This window comes from Dendrobates tinctorius, unplaced genomic scaffold (genome assembly GCF_039654945.1).
Source record: "Dendrobates tinctorius isolate UK_male_01 unplaced genomic scaffold, ASM3965494v1 ptg000038l, whole genome shotgun sequence".
Classification (NCBI taxonomy): domain Eukaryota; kingdom Metazoa; phylum Chordata; class Amphibia; order Anura; family Dendrobatidae; genus Dendrobates; species Dendrobates tinctorius.
The window spans coordinates 29,756,001-29,783,858 of record NW_027361706.1 but is presented as its reverse complement, the minus strand read 5'-3'; the positions used below and the strand labels follow the sequence as shown (position 1 = coordinate 29,783,858).

Below are 27,858 nucleotides of genomic sequence, written 5' to 3'. Positions count from 1 at the left end.
AAAAAAAAAATCACACCGATGTTCCTTGATTTTCATACGAAATTTATTGCAAATATAGAAATAGAATTTTTTTTTTCCATTCATTAATCCTTTTTTTTCTTGTCCGTTTTAGGAACAATTGTGTACCTTTGAAACAAAATTTAGAAAGATAACAAACTAGAGGACCATCATGTTCCTCGTTGTCCTCAAAATATAGGAGACCTGATCGCTGGTATCTGCTGAGTCACAGGAGAAGATGAAATATTCAACTAAATGGGTTTTGGAAGGCAATTAGAAGTGGTGTATGCAATCTGATATCTATCTATCTTAAATAAGACCAACGCATGCAAAAAACTAAGAGCAAACCTTGTTGCCCATAGCAACCAATCACAGCGCAACTTTCATTTTGCCAAACCTGTTTGCAAAATGACAGCTGAGCTCTGATTGGTTGCTAGGGGCAACACAGGAAGCTTCCCTTTCAAACTGTCTTAATAAATGAGGCCTAAATTCGTGATATCTTCTTATCAAATTACATTTCATTTGTAGTTATTAGCATACTACATTTTCAGTTAGAACTTCCTTAATGGTGTTTCCTCATATTAAAGGAAAAGAGTACTTTTTTGCCCCCAGAAAAAATATGACTCTTGTCATAGAATCGTAGAGTTGGAAGGGACCTCCTGGGCCATCTGGTCCAACCCCCTGCTTGTCTGATGGTAGCATCTTATATTGCAGCTCACAATAACTTTAGCAAGTGGGTAATACATGTGCTTTTCCCATGTTTTTCTGCCTAATCTTTAAAGGGGTTGTCCCGAGGCTTGCACTGGCCCACAGGAGACTAGGAGAATCCTCTGGTGGGCCTCTGTGGAAGAGTGAGCCACCACCGTCTGATATGAGCCGTACTTGGCCCAATATACTGGAATCACCATGTACAGACAGAGGCTGCATCTTATTCATTTCATAATCTACCCAGTTCACTGTTATATAAATTTGTGATTGAGGATAATGTACATTTGCATGTAGTTGAAAAGTGGGGCCCTGGAATTGGTTATTGATGGGCCTTTGGCACCCCGGTCCGACACTGCTCGCTATGAGAATTCTCTGGGTGGTCATGTGACCATAAATATGTGATTTGCATATCCCGGCCACATTCCGATTAGACGTGTCCGGCATCTCTCAATGCACTCTAGTCTGCACATCACCTCATGCGTGCAAATGGCATACTTGCGGTCATGCACCCTAACAGGGAATCCTAACAGTGTGCTGTGCGGACTCACAAAGCTGCAGTCGCATAGAGTCTGCAGACTTGAACCCTAAGGCCAGACAACCCTTTCAAGATTTCTGCTTGCTATCATTCAATAGAACGCGGTGTAATTTGCTTGAAACACCTAGCATCGCCGCAACAAAATCTGCATGACTTGGAGAGGATTTTTTATTTGCTTTTGTAGAATAACGGACCCCTCTGCCACTTGGGAAGACATCAATAAAATAATTAGCAAATGCATGGAGGAGAAAATCCTGTAACAATACACCCTATATCCATAGAATATGCCATAATGAACAGTAGATGCGAGTCTCAATAATGGGACCCACGTATATCTTGAGACAGGGACCCTACCTTGTGTTGCTGTCAGTGGAAAGAGGTGGTCGTAATTGACATTTATTTGTACAGTAATTCCTATAACCTCTCCATTCACGTCACTGCACAACTGGGCCCGGATCTTCAGATCAATGCTGGGTGAGACTCGCATCTACTATACATTGATGTCATATCTAATTTACAGTATGGGAATACCCTTGTAAAAAGACACGATTCTACATTTTAGATGGCCAGGTTTATTTGTGTTGTTCCTATTGTAATTTTAATACTTGATTTACACACTCATTTATAAAAGGACAGTTTAAGAACATGACCTATTAAGTCCTGACATTTCCAGCTATTGAGATGAACAGCAGCATTATAATAATCACACACCAATGTTTTATTATTAATTCTTAATTCTACTGGTTTTTCTGCCTGTGAGTAATGAATGGATGTCATAAGAACGGATGGGGCTAACGGGCATCCAATTAGAGCCAGGATATCCATTCATTACTCATTTGCCTCAAGTTCCCTCTTTTACCAATTTTATAGAGGAAAAGGTCAGTGTCAGCTATGATATTGCTGCCCTGCTTGGTGGACAGATGTAACCTTAAGGCTTTGCCTAAGGTTGTCCAATTAGTAGAAATGTTCCTTACTTATAACAGGCAATTCTTCTGTTGCAGGTCTTATAGTTAACAATAAGTTTGACCCTTTTCTGCAATGGCTGCTTTATTTATCTATAGAATGCCAAGGAAAATGTATATATCTTCACTCATCCGATGTCCTGACTCAAATGTACAGCCTCATAGGCATAAATGAGGCTGTAAATTGGTTCAGGAGACCGGCGATCAGTATGGGCATTGTGATTTCTTTATGGACTGTATACGGACTTAGGCTGCGTTCAGACTTGGCATCCGTATTGTGTTTCTTTTATTTCTTCTGAAATATTAGAAAATGATGCTACCATTGAGACATAAAAAAATTGCATCTTGGCCACAAAGTGTGAAAGCAGTCTTATAGCCATTGATTATAGTAAACCAGGAAACTAGTATTACTAACTGGATTAAAATGAGAAGTTATTAAATATTGGCTTGATTATAATACCGCTAAAGAATGATGTCAGTTGTGGTGAAAAGATCACGTGAATTGTCTTGGTAAACCAATGCTGAAAATGAAGAAGATATTTATCAAATTAAGCACACATCATTGTTCATATTTACACAACACGGTTTGAAATGGACGATATTTTGGGGGATCCAGTTTTTTGGGAGAAGTAAAGCATTTTCCATATAAAACTTTGGATCGGAGTTCTGAAAGAGATTGAATCCCATCAGTGCTTCCAATAATTAGGATCCTACATCCAAGAACCTGTAAGAAACCAGCTTTATAAAGGGAACCTGTCATATTGAAAATTGTATCTAATCTACGGGAAGGGTGACATAGCTATCAATCACTACTAGCACCATCCACTGGACTCATATACATTCAAACACCATGGGATTTCAATTAATAACATACTAGTTATACCAAATCTCTTCTAACTGACCTAGATATCATTGTGATCATCTTCCACTTCCCTATACCGTGCTGTCCACAGGTAGGACTGCACAATGTGACAGGTTCCCTTTAAAGCCTTCAATCATTTAAACTCCAATATATTTTGGGATATTATCCAGTGATCTAATCGCAAAAAGTTTTGTCGAAATATTGTTGTGCATTGAACTTGAAGTGGCCAGAAAGTGTAGCTGAAATGAAAAATGATGCCTCTTCATAAGTAGTAGATCGGGAGTTATCTCAGCCACCTCAGAGGATATAGGATAATAAAGACCTTTGTCAATGTATTGAAGTCGTCCTGTGATTCCATAGGAAATTTAGTTACAGTTGACTTACTATATATGAATGTTTATAGGCAACAATTTGAAAATAAAAATTTGAGCCAAGCTTTTCAAGCTGGAGATCGGCAAAATGGTTACCTAGTGTCCACGATATAATACTCAGCCATATTCTTCTTGGTCACTCTTGTCAACATTGTTTTCTGGGTGGCCAATACACTGGTAACTTCATCCAAGTCGTTTTGTTCATGACATTGGTAGATTTATCAGATCATGGTGTGGTAGAGAATAGTAATTTTTTTAATGGCGAATTCACATTGAATGGTTGGTCCCCTTCCACCAAACCTTTATGTTCACGCTCAGCTATGTGTGAAAAAACAAACTGAGCTTGTTATGTCCTCTGTCTCCTTTACTTCCTCGTTCTCTGTTGTTTGGATGGATTGATGATATCATATCGAAAGCACTGCAGCCAATCACTGAGCCAATGTAAACAGAAGGAGCTCAATGATCGGCCACAGCGATGTTGATTGCTGCAGCCAAACAACAGAGACCGAAGCAGCTTCGGAGACCCAAGGTGAATGAAGGTCAGTTTGCTCATTTTCTAACACATAACTGAGTCGACAGGCAGAAGCTTGTTGAAAACGAACAAAAAATTTCACTTTTGCTTTATTATCCATCTCATGTGACACTTGTGCGAAATCTTCTATGGTAAATTCTAATTTTTGTTCACATCAAACTTACCATATGGGATTGATGAAATTTACTACTGTCTTCACTATAAAGTTTACCAAATGTAGTGGTACCCAGGTGACTTATTTTGCCATATATTATACAATAAAACCCATTGTCTTGAAACTCAAGAAACTGATGGTTCTTCCCGGAGTTGATAAACTAGACAATGGAGAGATGTCAAGCTATTGAGTGTGTGTGGTTCAATACTTACTTTTGAGTATGTTTGTTAGCACGCAATGGCAAGTTTTTCAGTCCATATTCTATTTTTTTTATTACATAATGCTAGGTTTGGATAATGCATTATATTTAGAGACACAGTGAGGCGGGCTGCAAATTATTTCTCTCTTCTAGGTCCCATCAGATACCAGTCAATCCTCAGCAGGTAGGATATCTCCATGTGTCACTGCTGGATTTCTTATAAAAGTGAAATTTGCTGAGTGCTTTTATATCTCTTTACTTCATCATCTTGCGTGTTTTTTTAAAGTTTTTTTTTTTACACTAATGCATGCAAAAAATACAATTCGCATCTCCTCTCTGGAAAATCATTGGCCAAAAGTCTTGTTTACATACCCCTCCATCCCTTTTTCCCGAACCCTCCCATACCCTGAATTCCACAAAAAAAAATTGAACAAAAAGCCAAAAAGATATCTCTGTAACCATAGCAGTAAACCTTTAAATTATACCTGCAGCATACTCACAATACAGGCACCCATTTTGAAGTCTGAAAAATAGTCATGAGAATATCAGTTGACAGAAATGAGTGCTATCATTGAGATACCGCATAAGATTTGATCTATGTGGATTAGTACTTTGATTTAGCCACAAAATTTACTGCCTCCAATGTATGTGAGCATTTTGTATCCTTTAACATAAAATATGAACCTAAAAATGCCATTTTGGCAATTAAATTCTAAAAAGTCAAGAAATACAGGGCAATGTAGAAGTGACAAAAGTTAAAACCATGCACTGATTAACCACAAAAAAAGACGTTGCAAGCTGAAATCATGAAACGGGTGTTATAGCTCATATTGAACTTTGTATTGTCTTTGATTCTAAAAATGCAATTGAAGACAGACCCTTCAAGACGTGGTCTGCAAAAACATGGACATGTGAACAACTATGGACTATAAAGGGTACGTGTTCTACTTGTGAAAAACACAGAGAACATGTACATGTATAGCACACATCTGAATGAGGCCTAATAGATGATCTAGGTTGTGCTTAGATAAGGAAGTCAGGTGGGCTTAGCTAAAGAAGTCAGGTGGGACTTAGCAAAGGAAGTCAGGTGAGCCTTAGCTAAAGATGTCAGGTGGGACTTAGCTAAGGATGTCAGGTGGGACTTAGCTAAGGAAATCAGGTGGGACTTAGCTAAGGAATTCAGGAGGGCCTTAGCTAAGGAAATCAGGTGAAACTTAGCTAAGGAAGTCTGGTGGGACTTAGCTAAAGAAGTCAGGTGAGACTTAGCTAAGGAAGTCAAGTAGGACTTAGCTAAGGTTGTCAGATGGGACTTAGCTAAGGAAGTGAGGTAGGACTTAGCTAAGGAATTCAGGTGGAACTTAGCTAAGGAATTCAGGTGGGACTTAGCTAAGGAAGTCAGATGGACTTAGCTAAGGCAGTCAGGTGGGACCTAGCTAAAGGAAGTTAGATGGGACTTAGATAAAGGAAGTCAGATGGGACTCAGCTAAGGCAGTCAGGTGGGGTTTAGCTCAGGAAGTCAAGTGGGACTTAGCTAAGGAAGTCAGGTGGAAGTTGACAAAGAACAACTGTATTTGAAACACATTGCTTGCTGACCATGCTGTCTTTGATTTTTTTAAACTTTGATGGAATAAAGACACTATTTTTTACCAGAAGCTGGAACTCCCTTCACTTTTTTTTCTAAATTGCCTTACATCCTTCAGGCAAAGGAACATATGAAGCAGGAGGCCAAAATTGGCTGATATGAGACACATAAATAAATAAATTTTAAGGCTAATTAGTGCTTTATAGCCTACTGGCAATGCTTTTGCATTTGCAGATTCTAATTTTATGCTATTTTTCAACCACGGGTTGAAAATTATTTCAATTTACTTTCACACATATAATACTATTCCAAACTGTATGTACAAGTTTCAGATGGCTCAAGGTCATTTAGGACTTTCCTTTCGGCCAGCTAAGCACACTGAGAAATATGGTATATTAGTAGTAGAAAGAAGTAATGAAACAGGATCACTATGAAATTGTGAATGCCAAATACAACTATTTATAGAGAAATGAACCAAATAATTCATGTTTGATATGAAGTGTAGAATAAAAGGGAAGCTTTGTAGTCTATGTTAAATGTATAATGGGACATATTATGCTGACTCAAACTTCTCCAGTAATCATGGTTATCATACCTGTACATTACAGAGCATTCAAAGATACTACGGAGAAGTTATTTTAAGCTTGCGATGACAAATTCTATTTAAAGTTACTATTTCATTAGTGTAAGCAGGACAGACTATTCTCCGGAGGTCTGGGAAGATATTCACCATAATGTATCGTCAGATTGCTGCTTTAATGCCAGCTTTGTGTCATAACTCATTGCTGTCAATTTACACAAGTACTAAAGAAACCGTGGAAGATTATTATTTAAAAGAATTAGAGGATTGGTATTGGGATAGTGCATGACATCAGCTTGCAACATTTAGAGCAATACATATCGTTTTTTTTTAACAAAATTTAAATGAAAAAAAAATTAAATAAAAAATTAGCAACAAAATTATGTAACTGGAAAGAATTTCACCAATACATAGTGTGGAGATGTAGGGAGAAGTGTTAAAAAGGGGAGGCGGTCTGTGCCAGAAAATTCCCTGTGCATAACTCACAAATCTAATTGTCTCCCCTCTGTGAGGGTACATCCCCACCTCCAATGTAAACTTTATTAGCAAACTGTAGCGCTTCAGCACCACATTTCTCAGCAGAGACATGTTCACAGCCCTAGCCGGCTCTAAGTACCCTAGTAGGTGTCATTTACAGTTTCTGTTGAGCAGACACTCCCTTCCAGTAATCCAAGATATCGTGCAAGTCCTCCCCTTTGGCAAACTGGACCTTTTTGCGCAAGGCATGTCCAGCTGCTATGTACACCTCTTCCCGGGTGTGTTTTTTATAAGGACGGAAGCGCTCCCAAATCTTGTGGGTATTTTCAGTAGAGTACTCTGGACTGGAGGAGTATCCAGAGAAATGGTGTCTCGGTGACAATTGAGAGTAGCTAGAGTCTCTCTTAGAGCGGGAAAGTGGCTTCAGAAAGCTGACTCTCTGGCTTAATGTATCGGCGCTTTCCTCATAATACAGAGCAGGAAAGGAGTGACGGTGTTCACTACAGTGATAGGAAGGCTTGACATCTAAATGGTGGACTCCAGAAGAAGATACCAGTGGAAGTCGATCCAATGGGCTATTCAAAGGGCTGCTCTTCTCAATATACTTAGAGTCACACTTTAGAGGCTGATCAGGTACATCCAAGCTGAAGACTCTGGCACTTTTAATGGAGCCACTAGACGAAATGCTGCAACGTTTCTTCGCAACTGTGGCAGCGTCTGCACTCAGCTGACGCTGAAGAGGATGAACACCCTCTTTGTATGGAGGAGAGAGGAAGCTCAATCGTTCCAGATGACCCGAAGAACTGGCAGGGATTGACTGGCAATCGTAGCCCAGCTCCGGGTCCCCCCCGCCTAAAAAAGAAGCCGTGTCAAGTTTTAGGGCATCAATGCAATTATTGATGATTTGGTTCACTTTATCTACCTCCTTGGCAATTGTTGATATCTCAGATGCCGAACCTTCACCGTTGTCTAGTTCTCGAAAGTCTTCTTCATCTTCATCCCCTCCTGAAATCCCTCTTTGACCTCTTTCTAGTCCTTCTCCACTTCGTACTTCCATGTAGTTTGTTCCCTTTGGACCTTTCGGTGTTCCCATTTGAGAATTCATAGGTTTGGAAATACCTTTATCTCCACTCCCGAGCCCAGAAACTGAAGTAGGCAGTGAAGAAATGCGAGATATAGGAATGGGATGCTCTGACATTTTTTGTGATGAATGTGCTCCCAGACATGGGTCAACATCTGAACCATATCGCATTTCAAGAATAGTCTTTTTAACATTGAGTGATTTTTTCTTCTCTTCTTGCATCCTTTTTTTCCTTAAGCAATAATAGACAACTCCCAGTATGATAACCATGCCAAAGAGGCAGCCCAATATGGTCATGATATAGTGTGTAGTGGTGGAAGTATTTGGGGAAAATTCTTCCTTATCCTTGGAACGAGTAAATACAAAGAGGCAGGTATGGTTGTAGCGTTTTGAGTTGCGAATGGAAGCCACACAGAAAGTATAATTCACATGAGCCTTCAACTTGTCTAAGGTTATATATTCCTTCTTATGCTTCAAGGTTGTTATATCATATACAGCACTATTATTATACTGCACCAAAATATACATCTTTTTATATGGATATGGTATAGTGACGATCAAAGTAGCAGAGCTACCAGTCACATGATGAATATCAATGGTAGGCATAACAGAAGAATCAGTAGTGGAGGGAGGGGTTGGTTCAGGATAAAGAACATCTCCTGGACTATAACCAGAATTTTCATCTGGATCATGTAAAGAATCTGGTATGAATGGTGTTGGCCTGTCACGTGGCACAGAAAATATGCCTCCATTTTTACATCGAGCTTGAAGAACAGTAATGGCATTTCGACTGTGGTGAGGTCTGGGACATAGGAGTGGGTAACCAGCAAATTCCCGAGGACTTTCACACTGCAAGCGATCAAAATTGCGAGTGAAATTGTTAAACATGACAAGCCAATCAAGAAAGCCGTAGAGCTCACAACCACAATGAAAAGGATTTCCAGCCAGTTCACATGTCATCAATGCTTGAAGACCAATAAAAGTTGAACTATCCAATTTTTGGAGTCGATTAGAGGATAAGTCAATGCTCACAAGGCTCAAACATTCAGAGAACGCTCCTGGGGTCACCACCTCTATCAGGTTATGTTGAACATAAAGGAATTGTAACCTAGGCATACCTCTAAGCATTCCCTCAGACAAATTGGTTAGCTTGTTATAACCAAGCTGAAGATACTGTAAATTGGACTGTCCAAGGAAGGCTCCATCTTCAATGTAGGAGATCTCATTCTTGGTTAGGTTCAAATCTGTTAGGTTTCCAAAGCGGGATAGGGAAGCATAACCAATTATCTTTAATTTATTTTCATTAAGCCTGAGATCATGAACTGTACTGTTGATATGCTGAGGAATTGTCTCATAAGGTGGTTGATTTTGACTACATATAGCCAACCAAACATAACCCTTTTCTCCCTCAATCAACCAGCAATCACTATTTGTTCCTGGTGGCAAGTACGAGAAGCAAAAAGTTATTGTTACAAAGACCCACCAGCATGACATGATGGCCATATCAAGAATGAAAGGTCAAGGCGAGAGATGATGTCCAACTCTGGAAATTTGTGCTTGAATTAGAGAAGTCTGTGTTCCACAGTTCTTCCTAAAATTCTGTGCATCATGTTCTACAGGACAGGATATGAGAGCAAGTCTCTTTTAAATAAAACAATCTAATCAACTAGGTTTCTTCTAGTTAGCAACAGTTACTCATTTGTGTCTCCGCATCTTTTATCGAGCCTTGGTAACGGAGAATGAACAAAAAGAATGATTGGAGTCAGAAGACAGAGAATGTGTATTTGTGTGCCAGCCGCCTCTCTGACACAGGATTGTAGATTTTTAGAGATGAATCTGTCTCTGTGTCCGTCCGTATCCAGCTGCCACCAGACTCTGAAAAAAAAAATGAGAGACAAGACTACGTCAGCAGAGAACTCAACGGGAGGGAGACAGGAAAAGAAAGGCAGATTCTTGTGGCGATAGATATAGAGAAGGAGGAAAGGCATGGTGTCATGGATGGGACTAAAAGTGACAGAAGAGATTCAAGATAATGAATAAAAGAAAAGATACCATGCAAGAGACAGAGAGAAAAAATGAGAGACTAGGCAAGTGGAAGTAGGTGATAAATATGTAAATGATCCTCACACTACATAGAAGGGGGAGTTGGAGAGAGATAAGCAGGAGATAGAGCGGCAATCAAAGCCAGTGAGTTGAAAGATAAAGAGAGGAAGAGTGAAAGAATGAGGATTGAAGAGGTTGATGTAAATTCAAGTAGACAAGAACCAGTACAAAATCAACTTAACTCCCACCATCGAGGGGCACTTTTTGGGCACTAATGAACATTGCCAAAAAAGATGGTGTTTGTCAGATGAATTCTTTTTCGCCGTGTGATTATAGTGGAAAGTATGCCCAAATGAATGTAAGACATATTGTTTCGACATCGTCATACGGAAGAAAAATATAGGTCATTGCTACACACGAAAAACTATACCTTGCCTTTCGTATTGATGCATGAGGCTATTATTTGCTGGGTAAGAGAAACAATCATTCCCTAATTGCTGTATACTTAAAACAAACAACAGCAATTTAGTGGCTGCAGAGATGGCTGCTTGGTTAGGCATCGCTTGGATCTATCTTAAATACTAGGGAGAAAACCTTCGCAGATGTTCTCTTGTACAGCAATATCAATGCGAAAAAGTGGTTTGGAGGCAGAGTGGTGGGGGCAAGGCTAGTTTGGTAGAAAGCTTTCCATCCTCTTCACATGATACAAAGCACTTTACAGCAACTCATCTGACATGATGGTACAATCATACTGAGATCCAGGGACAACTTGTTCTCATGTTTTGGAATATATTGATACAAGAAGATTTTGTTGCTGCTAGCAAAGCTCCGATTTAATGCAGGTGTGACCTAGTCATTGTATGTTCTCAGTACGGACTCGGAGAGGACATAATTTTTATATATAATTTTATGACCTAATGGCAGCAGATCTAAGGGCAGAGTGACAGCCGGAAAAAGTTCTATACAAAGGAGCATGTCTAGTAGTGATGAGCGAGTATACTCATTGCTCGGGTGGTCTCCAAGTATTTTGGTGTGCTCGGAGATTTAGTTTTTGTCATCTCAGCTGCATGATTTATGACTGCTAGACAGGCTGAATATATGTGGGAATTCCCTAACAAACAGGCTTTCCACACGTGTATTCAAGCTGTCTAGCAGTCATAAATCATGCAGCTGAGACGACAAAAACTAAATCTCCGAACACGCCAAAAAACCCGAACAATGAGTATACGCGCTCATCACTACTGCCTATATGGCTGAAGATTAAAGGGGAACAAAAGGCAATGAAATATTTCATATTCCGAGGACCAAACATGATGAATCCAGTTTTAGAGAATATTTTGAATAACATGTCGAAGGTCATGTAATATTGTAATTTACGGACGAATGGGACTTCTAGAAAAGGGAAGGTTTTAAACAATATAAAAATTGTACAAATATAAAAACACTAAAAAGCAAAAATATTTAGTTAATGAATACAAATATTTTAACCCAATCCACAAAGATGATTTACAATTACGTCTCATGGACAAGGTCAAATCATGGCTCCATCTTGTCATCCGTAGCCATAAAAAGGACGTGATCTGCAGAATACCCCTTTTGACTCTGATTTTATAATGAGGCACATTGATTTTTTTTTTCTTTTAAATTAAATAATGTTTGAAAAGTCTGTAAATTATAAAGAGGACTGAGCCTCAAAGAGTAACTAAACTTTCTTCCTGATTTTTCATATTTAGCAGGCACTTAAATTGCCTGCAGATTAATAGGGATTTGGGTCCTGAAGACCCCAGTGATGACACTATAGACCCCCCATCCCCCCCGAAAAGTGTACAGCTCAGCAGACAGTGTGCACACCTGTCTGCGTGTGCACAGAGACTGGCAAAGGGATTCAATAAAATGCATATTGAGTTATTGACCAAACCGTACCGCTTGATCTTAATATTGCTGCGGTCATGATTGTGATACACATTATGTGCTAGGGCTTTAGAAGGAGACACAGAATGGACTGTTTTAAAAGACTGCTAATTTTGTAAAGTTAATTAAATATGCAAATTTCATTAATATGAATATTAGCAGAGAACTTCAATCACCTACATTTTTTCCTACAGGTCATACTTGGCTACTTAAAGGAAAACTGTCACCAGGCTTTTTGTTATGAATGAGTCACCGAGGAGGAAAAACAAATACAAGCTAAGCCCCAGAAAACCAGAGAGGTTGATAACTAAGTGGATTGCAGACCCCTGATCCTATCCACACAACTAGCAGTAGCCGTGGAGCGTACCAACGATGATCCTAGATGCCTCGTCACAGCTGGAGAACTAAATAAGCCTATAGCAAGAAAAGGGGAAATCTAAACTGCCCCAGAGCAGACCCCAAAGCAATAGACAGCCCCCAAACATGTATTGTCGGTGAGACAAGATGAAAACACAAACACAGATAGAAAAATAGGCTGAGCAAACGATGGGGCCCACACTAACTAGAAAGGACAGGAAAGGAAATATGCTATCTGCAATCACGCACAAAACCCTGCCAAAAAATGTCCAACACTTTCTGATAACAAAAACCCTGAAGTCGCTAGACTTCAATTCCCTATATCAGCACTCTGGTATATTCTGAAGACAGAGCAAAAAGAGACCAATCTGATCAGGGACAAAAAGCAAACTGGCATAAACAGAGACATAAGAATGGAAATTCAGCACAGCCCCAGCAGGGGCTGGCTGACCACAAAAACTGAGTAAACCAGACCAAATCTCATGTGAAAAAATAGCAGAGCACACTTAGCTTGAGAAGGCAGGAACAGAACTGGAAACCAGAACCTCAGGGCAGGAAAAAATCACCAGTACAAAATTAGGGAGTCGGCTGTCTTAAATACAGTCAGAGACTCCTGATGATGTCCACTCACAGTCCTCCTCCTCAGGTGGCAGGTCTTTGCCATTTAGATCAGCTTCATTAGCTGTCACCACCAGAAGGAGCCCGGATGGAGAACTCACGACTCATCTGTCAACACAGCCAGCTCCACCACCCTCACCAGAAGCCAGAGGTAAACCAGAAAATGAGTTCACAACAGTACCCCCCTTGAGGAGGGGTCACCGAACCCTCATCCACGCCACGAGGCTGATCAGGATGGGCCCGGTGAAAAGCACGAACCAATCTATCAGCATGAATGTCAGAGGCAGAGACCCAAGAATTGTCCTCCTGGCCATAACCCTTCCACTTGACCAAATACTGGAGTCTCCGTCTAGCCAGATGAGAATCCAGTATTTTCTCTACCTCATATTCCACATTACCTTCAACCAACACAGGGTCAGGAGGTGCCGCCATAGGAACCACTGGCTCAACAAACCTCTTCAACAGAGACTTATGAAACACGTTATGGATCTTAAACGTAACTGGAAGAGCCAATCGAAAAGAAACCAGGCTAAGAATCTCCAAAATCCTATAAGGCCCAATAAATCTTGGCTTGAACTTTGGAGACGCAACCTTCATAGAGATATTTTTTAATGACAACTAAACCATATCACCCACATTAAACCGGGGACCAATGGTCCTATGCCAGTTGGAAAACCACTGGGCCTTTTCTTGAGAGAGGGACAACTTATCCACCACTTCTTCCCAAATCTGCTGCATTCTCTCTACCACAGTGTCAACACCTGGGCAGGCTGAAGATTCCACTTGCCCTGAAGAAAATCGAGGATGAAACCCAAAGTTACAGAAAAAGGGCGACATCAATGTGGCAGAACTAGCTCTATTATTTAGGCCGAATTCGGCCAAGGGCACAAATGAGACCCAATCATCCTGATCAGCAGATATAAAACATCTCAAATAGGACTCCAAAGTCTGGTTTGTTCTCTCAGTCTGCCCATTGGTCTGTGGGTGAAATGCAGAGGAGAAGGATAACTGAATTCCCAGCTTGGAACAAAAGGCTTTCCAGACAAACTGGACTCCTCTGTCCGACAATGCTCTCAGGAATCTCATGCAACCGAACCACTTGTTGTAAAAACAAGGGCACCAACTCTAAGGAAGATGGCAGCTTTGGGAGTGGTACAAGATGGACCATCTTAGAAAATCTATCACAAATCACCCAGATAACAGTCATTCTCTGAGAGACAGGAAGATCAGAAATAATATCCATTGAGATATGGGTCCATGGCCTCTTGGCCTCCGGCAAGGGCATCAACCACTCACTAGAACGAGAACAGGGTTTAAACAGGGAACAAGTCCCACAAGACTGCACAAAATTCCTGACATCACGAGATAAGGCGGGCCACCAAAAAGACCGACTCACCAAATCTCTGGTATCAAAAATACCTGGATGACCAGCCAGCGCGGAGCAATGAACTTCAGACATCACTCTCTTCCTCCACTGGTCAGGAACATACAATTTTCCCATAGGACAACGCTCAGGTTTGTCCTCCTGAAATTCTTCCAGGGCACGTCTCAAATCGGGCGAGATGGCAGAAAGAACTACCCCCTCACCTAGGATGGTAGTAGGTTTGGTCACAATAGAAGAATCAGCAAAGAAACTCCTAGAAAGGGCATCTGCCTTAACATTCTTAGTGCCCGGAAGAAAGGAGACCACAAAATCAAAACGCGTGAAAAACAAGGCCCATGTAGCCTGTCTAAGATTCAAGCGTTTGGCCGACTCCAGGTAAATCAAATTCTTGTGGTCAGTGAGGACCACAACTTGATGTCTAGCTCCCTCCAACCAATGTCTCCACTCCTCGAATGCCCACTTCATGGCCAACAGTTCCCGATTCCTGCACCAATCTCCGAAGCATCTACCTCTACCTGAAATGGTAGTGAGACATCAGGTTGCCGTAAAACCGGAGAAGAAGTGAACCTCCGCTTCAGCTCCTGAAATGCCAAAACAGCCTCTGCAGACCAATTCAGCAAATCAGCGCCGTTCTTGGTCAGATCAGTCAGTGGTTTGGCAATACCAGAAAAATTAGCTATAAATTTACGATAAAAATTAGAAAAACCCAAAAACTTCCATAGAGCCTTCAAAGAAGTGGGCTGAACCCAATCATAAATGGCCTGTACCTTGGCCGGGTCCATTTCAATAGTTGACGGAGACAAAATAAATCCCAAAAATGAAATCCTCTGTTCACCAAAAAGGCATTTCGATCCCTAACATACAGGGAATTCTCCCTCAAAATCCGGAACACAGTCCGAACATGTTTCACATGAGAATCCCAATCACGGGAAAAGATCAGAATATCATCCAAAAAGATGATCAAAAACGTATCCACAAAGTCCCAGAAAATATCATTCATGAAGGATTGGAAGACAGAAGGGGCATTAGTGAGCCATTAGTGAGCCATCACCAGGTACTCAAAATGTCCCTCCGGAGTATTAAACGCCGTCTTCCATTCATCTCCATGCTTGATGTGAATAAGATTATACGCCCCCCTGAGGTCAAGCTTAGTAAACCAGCAGGCACCTTTAACTCTGGAGAATAAATCAGAAATCAGGGGTAACGGATACTGATATTTAACCGTAATCTTGTTAAGGGAACGATAGTCAATACAAGGCCTTAATGAACCATCTTTCTTAGCCACGAAAAAAAACCCAGCACCTAAGGGTGAGGAGGATGGTCTAATATGACCCTTCTCCAACGACTCCTTAATATAAGATCGCATAGCCTCGTGTTCAGGTACAGATAAGTTGAAAAGCCGTCCTTTGGGAAATTTACACCCAGGCCTCAACTCAATTGCATAGTTATAACTCCTATGAGGAGGCAGGGATGCAGACTTACTCTCACTACTTTAAATACATCATAAAAATCAGCCAAATAGTCAGGAACATCATGAGACTGGGGAGAGGTGGAGAAAACAGGAGTGTCAACAAAAGCACACCGACAGCCCCAACTCACCACAGACACAGATTTCCAATCCAAAACTGGATTATGGATTTGCAACCAGGGGAAACCCAGAACAATAGTATCATGCAAATTATGCAGTACCAAAAATCTACAATTTTCTTGGTGGTCTGGGGCGACCCGCATTATCACCTGGGTCCAAAACTGAGGTTTATTCTCTGCCAAACGAGTAGCATCAATACCCCTCAAAGGAATAGGCGTCCACAGAGGTATCATGGGAAAACCACAATGTTTTGCAAAATCCAAATCCATCAGATTCAAAGCCGCTCCTGAATCCACAAAAGCCTTGGCGGAAAATGTGGATAAGGAGCAGATCAGAGTAATTGCCAAAAGAAACTTAGGTTGTACGCCACCCACAGCAAATGTGTGTGCAAAACGTTTCTCTCGTTTAGGGCAGACAGAAATAATATGAGAGGCATCTCCACAGAAAAAACACAGCTTATTGCGCCTTCTATACTCCTGACGTTGCACCCTAGACAAAACTCTATCACGTTGCATAGGTTCAGACATTTGTTGAAAAGGTGGCAACACCTCTCGTGTAGTTTTACGTTCACGTAAATGCCGATGAACTTGAATGGCTAATGACATAGAATCGTCAAGACCAGAGGGAACAGGAAATCCCACCATAATATCTTTTACGGTTTCTGATAAACCCTTGCGAAAGAGAGCTGCCAAGGCACCATCATTCCATGTAGTAAGGACCGCCCACTTTCGGAATTTTTGACAATATAACTCTGCAGAATCCTGACCCTGGTTCATTGCCAATAGGGCTTTCTCAGCTTGATCAATAGCATTAGGTTCATCATATAACAACCCCAAGGCTTGAAAAAATGCATCCACATTAGTCAGAATAGGATTTTCAGGTGTCAAAGAAAACGCCCAATCCTGAGGATCGCCGCACAGCAAGGAGATGACAATTTTAACCTGCTGCGCAGATCTCCCCGATGAGTTAGACTTCAAGGCAAGAAATAATTTACAATTCTTAAAATTCAAAAATTTAGACCAATCCCCAGAAAACACATCAGGAATAGGGATTTTTGGTTCAACAGCATGTGATTGAGCGAGATAGGTGGAAATTCCCCACACTTCAGCAGCGAGCTGCTCCACACGATCAGTCAATTGCTTAATCTCCATTAAGGAAAAAATCCTCCTACGGCCCCAGAGAAAAGAGGAAAAAATACATATAAAAAAAAAATTCTGACACTATTTTTTTTTTTACAATTTTTTTTTCCTGCTTTTGAGTACCCTAGAATCTTCGGTATGGCTGGTGATTCTGTTATGAATGAGTCACCGAGGAGGAAAAACAAAAACAAGCTAAGCCCCAGAAAACCAGAGAAGTTGGTAACTAAGCGGATCCTATCCACACAACTAGCAGTAGCCATGGAGCGTACCTACGATGATCCTAGATGCCTCGTCACAGCCGGAGAACTAAATAAGCCTAAAGCAAGAAAAGGGGAAGTCTAAACTGCCCCAGAGCAGACCCCAAAGCAATAGACAGCCCCCAAACATGTATTGTCGGTGAGACAAGATGAAAACACAAACACAGATAGAAAAATAGGCTGATCAAACGATGGGGCCCACACTAACTAGAAAGGACAGGAAATGAAAGATGTTGTCTGCAATCACGCACAAAACCCTGCCAAAAAATGTCCAACACTTTCTGATAACAAAAGCCCTGAAGTTGCTAGACTTCAATTCCCTATATCAGCACTCTGGTATATTCTGAAGACAGAGCAAAAAGAGACCAATCTGATCAGGGACAAAAAGCAAACTGGCATAAACAGAGACATAAGAATGGAAATTCAGCACAGCCCCAGCAGGGGCTGGCTGACCACAAAAACTGAGTAAACCAGACCAAATCTCATGTGAAAAAATAGCAGAGCACACTTAGCTTGAGAAGGCAGGAACAGAACTGGAAACCAGAACCTCAGGGCAGGAAAAAAATCACCAGCACAAAATTAGGGAGTCGGCTGTCTTAAATCCAGTCAGAGACTCCTGAAGTCCACTCACAGTCCTCCTCCTCAGGTGGCAGGTCTTTGCCATTTAGATCAGCTTCACTATCTGCTGTCACCACCAGAGGGAGACCGGATGGAGAACTCACGACTCCTCTGTCAACACAGCCAGCTCCACCACCCTTACCAGAAGCCAGAGGTAAACCAGAAAATGAGTTCCCAACAGCTTTTGCTATATCATCTGAGAACACAATGATATAGGTGCAGTGATGGGTCACTTACTAGGCTGTGTTTTGCTGTTGCATTACAGTCAGTGTTTTATCATCAGGAGATTATCATTACAGGACAAGCTGCCTCATGCCTCCTAGTCCAGCCCCCACCACCGATTAGAAGTTTTCTGTAAATATACAAAATGCGGCAAATCAGTGCTGTGAGCAGGGTTATACAGGCCTCAGGATTCTGAGCCCTGCTTAATCTACAACAGAGAAAGCTGTGATTCTATAATAGCTGCTCCAGCTTGTAAACTAAGTGACACATCACTGGAATCAGGGTCTCTGGCCCTGCATCATGGTGCTGTCAGATTACATAACAAAAACATACTGACAGATTACTTTTAATATTTTATGGGCAAGGTACACTATTTTTTAACACTTCCTCCAGCTACTGCAGAACCTCATTTCAAATAGCAATCTGGCACGCCACACCCACTGGGGCAATACCAGGTTCTGCAGTAAAATGTGTGCCTCTCAGAGTGTAAACCACAGCATTATCATGAGTATAAGCCACAATAACTCTCTAGCGCTAGTGTTCTCTGAACCGTTGACTTTTGTGCTTCTGCTTACAGAATATGACTCGGTCTTCTCTCATTTCCTCCACTGGCAGCTATAAGAGAATGTTCCGCAGTACTGGCAAGGAATCTGCCAGTGATAACTGGGTGAGTTGAAGGTAATTTGCCAAAAAGGATAACTTTGTTGGAAGGTGTCATGATTTGTAGTCTTGCCCTGTCCTGTATTTTATATAATATGTCATTTAACTTTTCTCTGGTTCATTTGCTGTAAATTAACCATGTCTCCTTCCCCCAATACTTTGCAATGTCTTGTGATGTACCTGGACCATAATCTAATTTAGGCTTGTGTCAACAGCTAGTGGAACTTTGGCTATTGATTTCCTAAGCAGAAGATAACCTACAATACACATCCTGTAGACTCAGTGGAGCCCTTACATTTCTAGAATCTTCTGATGGACCAAACCATTGTATAGTAGGTGTGACCCCTACCCCCCTTCAGATGGGCTGATCCCAGGAGCCCTGACAATACATTCTTGTTTTAAGATCAGATGTGAGTTGGATGCTAAAAGAGAAGGACGAGGCTGTCTGAGGAAGCCTCGGCCTCTGTGTGATCGTGGTGGATTTCTGGGACTCTTAAAGGACTATGGTTTTGTGATCTGGCACAAGGATTGTCGGGAGGTGCCCCCGAATCAGTTTCCTGTGGACTTATTTTGGGACTCTGCAAAGTACCTTCGTGTTGTTCCTGTTTTCTGGTAAATAAATCTGTTGGATCGTTCCCAGGCCTGTTGTCCCTCCTTGCTCTGGAGAATACTCCTGTCACAAACTGGTTGGCAGCGGTGGGATTGGAGCAGAAGGAATGGAGGAGAACGGCCCATCAACATCGGGAACCAGCACCGCAGAGTACAAGAACTGGACTGCGGTGAACCTACAAACAAAGGCCCGTGAACTGGGAGTCAGCTACAAGGGACTCTCCAAGGAGCAGCTGATTGAGACTTTGGAAGCAGTTCGCCTGCAAGATGATGCTGAGGAAGGATCCTCACAGCAAAGAGAGGAAAGACGGCAGCCGGAGGCAAATACCCAAAAAAGTCAGTGGGTTGTGTGGTACGATGAGGAGATGGCCTTGCTGGGAGAAGAGGTCTCCATAGAATATAAGATGGAGGTCATGCGCAGAGCCGAGGAGAGGCAGCGCAGGATGGAGGAGAGGGCATTGCTGGAGGGGCAGAGGGCAATGCTGGAGAGGGAGATCGCTTTGGAGGCAGCGAGAAGCTCCAGACAGACTGTACCCACAGCATCCCCCATGAGGGAACTCCCCAGAGTGTCCCGCAAAGACTTCAAGCCGTTTAATGAGGCTTCCGGTGACATTGAGGGCTTCTTCCAGGACTTTGAGCATCAGTGTCGATTAATGGAAGTCCCGGAAAGGGAGCGCGTCCGACATCTTGTGGGGCTCTTAGAGGGTGGAGCTGCCGCAGCCTATAGAGCTATGGACCCTCGGTTGAACTGTGAGTATGCGGAGATTAAACAGACTATTCTAGAACATTATGCTGTGACCCCAGACACTTACAGGACTCAGTTCCGTACTTTAGCCTGTGATGAGGAAGTGTCCTTCAAGATGTATGCTCACAAACTCAAACATATATGTCATCGCTGGCTGGAGGCAGAGGAGGCCATAACCTGGGAAACGTTCCTGCAGGTCATCCTAAAAGAGCAGTTTTATTTTAAGTGCCCCGCTGAGATACGGGAATGGGTGCGTGAAAGGAGACCAGCAACAGTGGAGGAAGCTGCAGCTCTAGCTGATGAGGCTCTCACCATCAAGCCTCAGTGGAAAAAATTACTACTCAGGGAGAAAAACACTACCAGCCCCCCAACGCTGGTGGCCCCTGGTCCTTCTGCCTCCAATATTCACCATCCCACTAGACCATCAACTCATGGTGGCCTTCGTGTGACTGTGCCTCGCATTACTCCTGCTCCACCTTTGGGACTACGACGTGGAGGAAGAATCCCAGAGCGCAGATGCTATGGATGTGGGCAGTCCGGGCATATGCAATTCCAATGTCCAGGTGTACGGAGGCAGAACACCTACAGACCGCCTTTGCCTGTTCATTATCTACAGACCCCCTCACCTGGAGAAGAGATGGATTCAGTGCCTGATGACTTGCCAAGTGACTCTGATATCCTGGCTTCCCTACTAGGAGTCTATGGGGTGCGAGCCCCAGCCACCTGTTCTTCTGATCTTCAGCACAAACATCTACAGGAGGTCGTGCTGGATGGTCAAAAAGTTGTTGGCTTCCGTGACACTGGGGCTTTTCTCACCATAGCCGATCCCCGAGTAATTCAACCAGAAGCAATTCAAAAGGGACCAGGAATTGCCATTGAATTGGCTGGAGGTACCCAGAGATATATTCCAAGAGCGAGTGTGACCCTGGATTATGGCTTTGGGGCCAAACAATGCATGGTCGGTGTGATGAGCGGCCTCCCTGCAGACGTTCTTCTAGGAAATGATGTGGGGAATCTTCATTGCCACTTTGTCGGTGCGGTAACCCGAAGTCAAGCCAAGAGAGCAGCAAATGTGGACGTGTACAACCCATCCATGGAAATGAGGCCACCAGAACCGCCGTCACAGCCGGTGAGTGATTCTTCTTGTGGGGATAATATGAATGTTACCTGGGATAAAGTTCAGTTTAGACAAGAAGTGGAGACTGACCCCACCCTAGCTAGTTTTAGAGCTCGAGCTGAAATAGGGCAGCTAGGGGAGAATGGAGAAAGAATTATCAGAGAAAATGGACTTCTGTATCGGGTTACCAATGCCGACTCCCTAGATAAGCCCTGGACTTATAGCAAACAGCTGATTGTTCCTCAGAAATACAGAATTCCCCTATTACACCTTGCTCATGATATTCCTACTGCTGGCCATCAAGGCAAAACCCGCACCGAGAGGCGATTGACTCAATCTTTCTATTGGCCTGGGATTTCCCAAGCAGTGGCGCATTTCTGCCGAACTTGCGACATATGTCAGCGTAGAGGGCGACCCGGAGATCACCCAAAGGCACCCCTGCAACCGCTCCCTATAATAGAAGAACCCTTTCAAAGAGTAGCTGTTGATATCATTGGACCTCTGGCTAAACCAAGTAAATCTGGAAAGCAGTACATTCTCACTGTTGTGGACTATGCCACCCGATATCCAGAAGCGGTGGCCTTGTCAAGTATTTCTGCAGCCAAGGTGGCCGAGGCCCTGGTTACCATTTTCACCAGAGTAGGATTTCCCAGTGAGATCTTGTCGGACCAAGGCTCCCAGTTCATGTCAGAGCTGGTCCAGTGTCTGTGGCGCACCTGTGGAGTACGAGCGATCCGCACGACCCCGTATCATCCCCAAACAAATGGACTTTGTGAACGATTCAATGGCACTCTGAAGAATATGCTGAGGGCCTTCACTGACAGAGATTCAAACTGGGAGAAGTACCTACCCCATCTCTTGTTTGCCTATCGGGAAGTTCCCCAGTAGTCCACTGGGTTCTCCCCCTTTGAACTACTCTATGGAAGAAAGGTCCGAGGACCCTTAACCCTGCTCAAGGAATACTGGGAGGGGCAAGTTGAAGATACAGGGGCCCATGTTGTCCCTTATGTCCTAAAGCTGCGAGAAACCCTGGCCCAACTTGCTAGTTTTGCCCAGAGTCATGTGCGGATGGCTCAAACCAGACAGAAGACATGGTATGACCGTAAAGCACGCTACCGGGAGTTTGTAGAAGGACAACAGGTCTTAATGATTGTTCCCCATCGGCAGAATAAACTGCAGACAACATGGGAGGGTCCCTTCCGGGTTCTCAGAAAACTGAATGACACCAATTACCTTCTTGCTTTAGATGATCAGGGGCTAAGACAAAAGACTGTCCATGTGAATATGATTAAGGAGTACCATGACCGGACCCTTCCAATGATAGCAAGCTGTCGGCTAGCTTCAGAGGACGGTCAAGAGGATGAGGACTCCCTACCTGATCTCGTGGAAGCAGCGAGAGCCCCATCCACTGTGGAACAGGTTCCTCTGGGAGATCACCTGGATTCCTTACAGAAAAACCAGATGCTGGGAGTGCTTCAACAGAGACGTGCTGCTTTCTCATCCCAACCAGGTCGAACCACCGTCACCCAACATCATGTGGACACTCAGGGCATCCGTCCCATACAATAGGCTCCTTACCGGGTACCTGAATCAGTTCGAAACACCATGCAGCACGAACTGGAGGAGATGTTACAGCTTGGGGTAATCCAGGCCTCCCATAGCCCTTGGGCCTCTGCTGTGTTGTTAGTACCCAAGAAGGATGGGAGTACTCGATTTTGTGTGGACTATCGACGACTAAACGACCATACCGTCAGTGATCCTTACCCAATGCCTCGTATTGACGAACTTCTAGACCGACTGGCTGGATCCCGATATGTCACTATCTTTGATCTCAGTAAGGGATACTGGCAAATCCCTCTGACGGAGGAGGGGAGAGAACGGTCCGCTTTTATAACCCCCTTTGGTCTGTATGAATTCCTACATATGCCCTTTGGAATGAAGAATGCCCCGGCCACCTTCCAGAGAATGGTGGACCAGATCCTCCGGGGATGTGGTGACTTTGCTTGTGCCTACTTGGATGATATCGCCATCTTCAGCCAGACGTGGGAGGAACATCTGAACCAAGTAGCCGTTATTCTTGACCTGCTTCTTGTAGCAGGCCTAACCATTTGACCAGATAAATGCCAATTGGGGATGGGTGAAGTCCAGTACCTAGGGCATAGAGTAGGAGGAGGGAAACTCCGTCCCGAACCTGCCAAAATCCAGGCTATTAGAGTCTGGCCTGTACCCCAAACTAAGAAACAAGTTATGGCTTTTTTGGGCACTGCCAGTTATTACCGAAAATTTGTTTCTCATTTCAGCACTGTGGCCAAGCCTCTTACCGACCTGACCAAGAAAACGATGCCCCGGCTGGTGATCTGAACTCCAGCCTGTGATGAGGCTTTTAACCAGCTGAAGGACGCTCTGGTCTGTGACCCTGTTCTGGCTGCTCCAGACTACAAGAGGAGATTCATTGTGCAGACAGACGCCTCTGCTTATGGACTGGGAGCTATACTCAGCCAGGTGAATGCAGCTGGGGACGAGCACCCCATTGCCTACCTCAGCCGGAAACTGCTGGACCGAGAAGTGGCCTATGCAACTGTTGAAAAAGAATGTCTGGCTGTAGTGTGGGCCCTTAGGAAACTAAGGCCGTATCTGTATGGACGAGAATTCACTGTGGTTACTGATCACAATCCCCTCACCTGGCTGAACAGAGTCTCTGGGGACAATGGACGCTTACTACGATGGAGCCTGGCACTGCAGCCCTATAACTTTACCATACAGTATAGAAGAGGCAGCCAACACCAAAATGCAGATGGACTGTCCAGGCAAGAGGAGCCCTGAGTCCTGTCAGCCATGCCTGTGTGTACTTAACCAGTGACCTGTAGAGGCCCCTAGTACGTACACAAATTGGGAGGGGAAGGGATTGTCATGATTTGTAGTCTTGCCCTGTCCTGTATTTTGTATAATATGTCATTTAACTTTTCTCTGGTTCATTTGCTGTAAATTAACCATGTCTCCTTCCCCCAATACTTTGCAATGTCTTGTGATGTACCTGGACCATAATCTAATTTAGGCTTGTGTCAACAGCTAGTGGAACTTTGGCTATTGATTTCCTAAGCAGAAGATAACCTACAATACACACCCTGTAGACTCAGTGGAGCCCTTACATTTCTAGAATCTTCTGATGGACCAAACCATTGTATAGTAGGTGTGACCCCTACCCCCCTTCAGATGGGCAGATGCCAGGAGCCCTGACAATACATTCTTGTTTTAAGATCAGATGTGAGTTGGATGCTAAAAGAGAAGGACGAGGCTGTCTGAGGAAGCCTCGGCCTCTGTGTGATCGTGGTGGATTTCTGGGACTCTTAAAGGACTATGGTTTTGTGATCTGGCACAAGGATTGTCGGGAGGTGCCCCCGAATCAGTTTCCTGTGGACTTATTTTGGGACTCTGCAAAGTACCTTCGTGTTGTTCCTGTTTTCTGGTCAATAAATCTGTTGGATCATTCCCAGGCCTGTTGTCCCTCCTTGCTCTGGAGAATACTCCCATCACAGAAGGCTAAGGAACCGGTTACTAAAAATTTAAATCCCACCCTCCGGTTGTCACATAGTAAATCAAAATTTCAATGCCCTTCAACCTACTCTGTAATATTATCACAATATAAAAAGGAAAAAAAATTGGTAAAATAAACAATTACTTTTTCATTGTATCAGTCCATCTGTGTCCAGTAAATTATATCCTTTGTGATTCGCACACATTCATTAAGCTAAAAGTTATTGATTTTAGGATGTAATAATTGCCGAGGAGTGAATTCATGTTTCGGCTGTACACAGTAGAGGCTTATCGGAGTCCTGGTTTAGTCCGTGGTTCTGGCCTCATTTAAAAAGACAAGCATCTGTCATTGGACTTAATTACTGTAGTGCATATTATAAGGAAAATCCCAGGCATATCTGTTCTCTCAGTCTCCCTTCAGCAGATTGTTTAGGATCAGATGGTACTGGATTTCCATTTGATGTAGATTATGACAAAATGTTATTACCCGGCAGGGCATAATTGGTGAGTACTGATGATATACTATATTCTGATTAGAATAAAAAGTAATAGACACAGTCCAGTCTTGGAGGATGCAAAAAACTCCTTTTATTCTGCCATGCAAAATGCAACGTTTCGACCAATACAGGTCTTCGTCAAGACCTCTATTTGGTTGAAACGTTGCATCTTGTATGGCAGAATAAAAGACTTTTTTGCATTCTCCAAGACTGGATGTTGTTACTTTTTATTGTGCATTTTTCCAAGTGGACTCCTTATAGTTTTGATGGCGCGTCATCTTGTGGGTGTGGATACTCGGGTTCCTGCTTTTCTAATCTTTCTAAACTGTGTTCCAAATTATTATGCAAAACGAGTTTCGGAGTGATAAGGTTAGAATTTTTTTTGTTTGTCATTTAAACTCATTGATGGTGATGTGTGTCAGGGCTCTTTATATAACTGAAAGCAATTGCAGATACCTGTGCAAATTAGTTTGGCAGGTGTGTCCAAATAAAGGCAATACTACTAAAGAAGGCTGTTCCACATTATTAAGTAGCCTAAATTTTTTGCCAAAATGGAAAAGAAAAAGGATGTGTCGGCTGCTGAGAAGCAACAAATTGTGGAGTATTTAGGTCAAGGCATGACTACAATCAACATTGCCAAGACACTTCATCGTGATCATCGCACAATCAAGAAGTATGTAGCCCATTCCCAGCACACACGTGTGCGTGCTGATAAGGAAAAATTGAGGACTCTTTCCAACAGGCAATTGCGTCAGGTTAAAAGAGCAGCTGCAAAAATGCCTTGTCATAGCAGCAGACAAGTTTTTGAAGCTGCTGGTGCCTCCAACGTCCCCCGAACAACAAGGTGCAGGGTCCTTCAGAGGTTTGCAGCTGTGCGTAAGCCATCCTGTCGACCACCTCTATCCACTGCACACAAGCAGAGACGGCTCCATTGGGCCAAACGATACATGAAGACTGACTTCCAAACTGTTTTGTTCACTGATGAGTGCCGTGCAACGCTCGATGGTCCAGATGGATGGAGTGGAGGATGGCTGGTTGATGGACACCCCATGAAAACACGGCTAAGGCGCCAACAAGGAGGAGGTGGAGTAATGTTTTGGGCTGGAATCATGGGGAGAGAAATTTTCGGCCCCTTTAGGATCCCTGAAGGGGTAAAGATGAACTCCATAATCTATGTGGAGTTCCTAAAACAGCACTTCCTGCCATGGTTCAAGAGGAAGAACCGTGCTTTCCACAGCAAGATCATTTTCATGCATGATAATGCACCATCTCATGCTGCAAATAAAACATCTGCATCTCTGGCTGCTATGGGCATAAAAGAGGACAAACTTATGGTGTGGCCACCATCTTCCCCTGACCTCAACCCCATTGAGAACCTCTGGAGCATCATCAAAAGGAGTGTCTATGATGGCGGGAGGCAGTTCACATCTAAGCAACAGCTCTGGGAGGGTATTCTGTCCACAGGCAAAACAACTGAAGCACAAACCATCCAAAAACTGACAAATTCAATGGACGAGAGAGTTCAGAAGCTTCTTTCCAACAAGGGGTCCTATTGCAAATGTAACATCACCTAGAATAAAGTTTTGACTTGAAAACTGTTTGATTTCATTTTGTAATATGCTGATAATGCTTATAATTTCACAATTGACCATTTTTTTGTTCAAAATAAAAATAAAAAGGTTGAAAACTCTGCTGTGCATAATAATTTGGAACATGCATTTTGAGTGTTTCTTATTTTTAAAAATATACTGTTTTCATAGGCAGTTTGTTCAAAAACATTGCAATTATACTAGAATATTAGATGACTGGAAAATAACACTTACTGCAATTCATATAGGTAATTTAGAGAAAATATGAGGAAATATTTTTTTCATAATAATTTGGAACACAGTGTAATATATTCTGACTAGACTCACAGATATTAGGCCAAGCAAAAACATACTTTTCAACATTTAGAATGTCTAAATCATGAAATTTTAAAGGGGCTGTCAATGACATCAACGTCTGATCAGTGGAAATTCGACACCTGGCTCCCCCATCCATCAGCCCTGGCTCCAGGAATGCCCAATGACAGCTCTAAAACCCTATTTTGGATGTGGTAATATTATAGTTGAGGAAAAATGATTTGCAAGACTCTTGTCAGGTATTTGTGGCAGGCAGGACAGGGTCCTGAAAACTGCCTTGGCTGGCACTGCAATGCTTGTAACCTGGATGCCCTTTCTAGTTTAGAAGCCTATGACATTGTGTGAGACCTAGTTGCCAAGTCTAATGCGATATCATGATATGCATCGTATTGTGAGCTAATGACGTCTCAGGGGCCTCGTAATCAGAAGATGCGCCCATCCAACCCTCGTCCAAATGCCTGATGAGGAATTTCATATATATATATATACATACAGCTTTGGCCAAAAGTATTGACACCCCTGCAATTCTGTCAGATAATACTCAGTTTCTTCCTGAAAATGATTGCAATCACAAATTCTTTGGTATTATTATCTTCATTTAATTTGTCTTAAATG

At 42.8% G+C, this 27,858-nt stretch overlaps 1 protein-coding gene across 1 annotated transcript in view; it reads right to left on the bottom strand.

Moving 5' to 3' along the window:
- Positions 1–21: 21 nt before the first annotated feature.
- Positions 22–27,858, bottom strand: part of ELFN2 (extracellular leucine rich repeat and fibronectin type III domain containing 2) — a 172,965-nt gene continuing 145,128 nt past the window's right edge. The window contains exon 2 of the mRNA XM_073574336.1: positions 22–9,915. Coding sequence (XP_073430437.1) covers positions 7,114–9,543 — 2,430 coding nt within the window. The 5' untranslated portion in view covers positions 9,544–9,915 and the 3' untranslated portion in view covers positions 22–7,113. The remainder of the gene's footprint in view (positions 9,916–27,858) is intronic.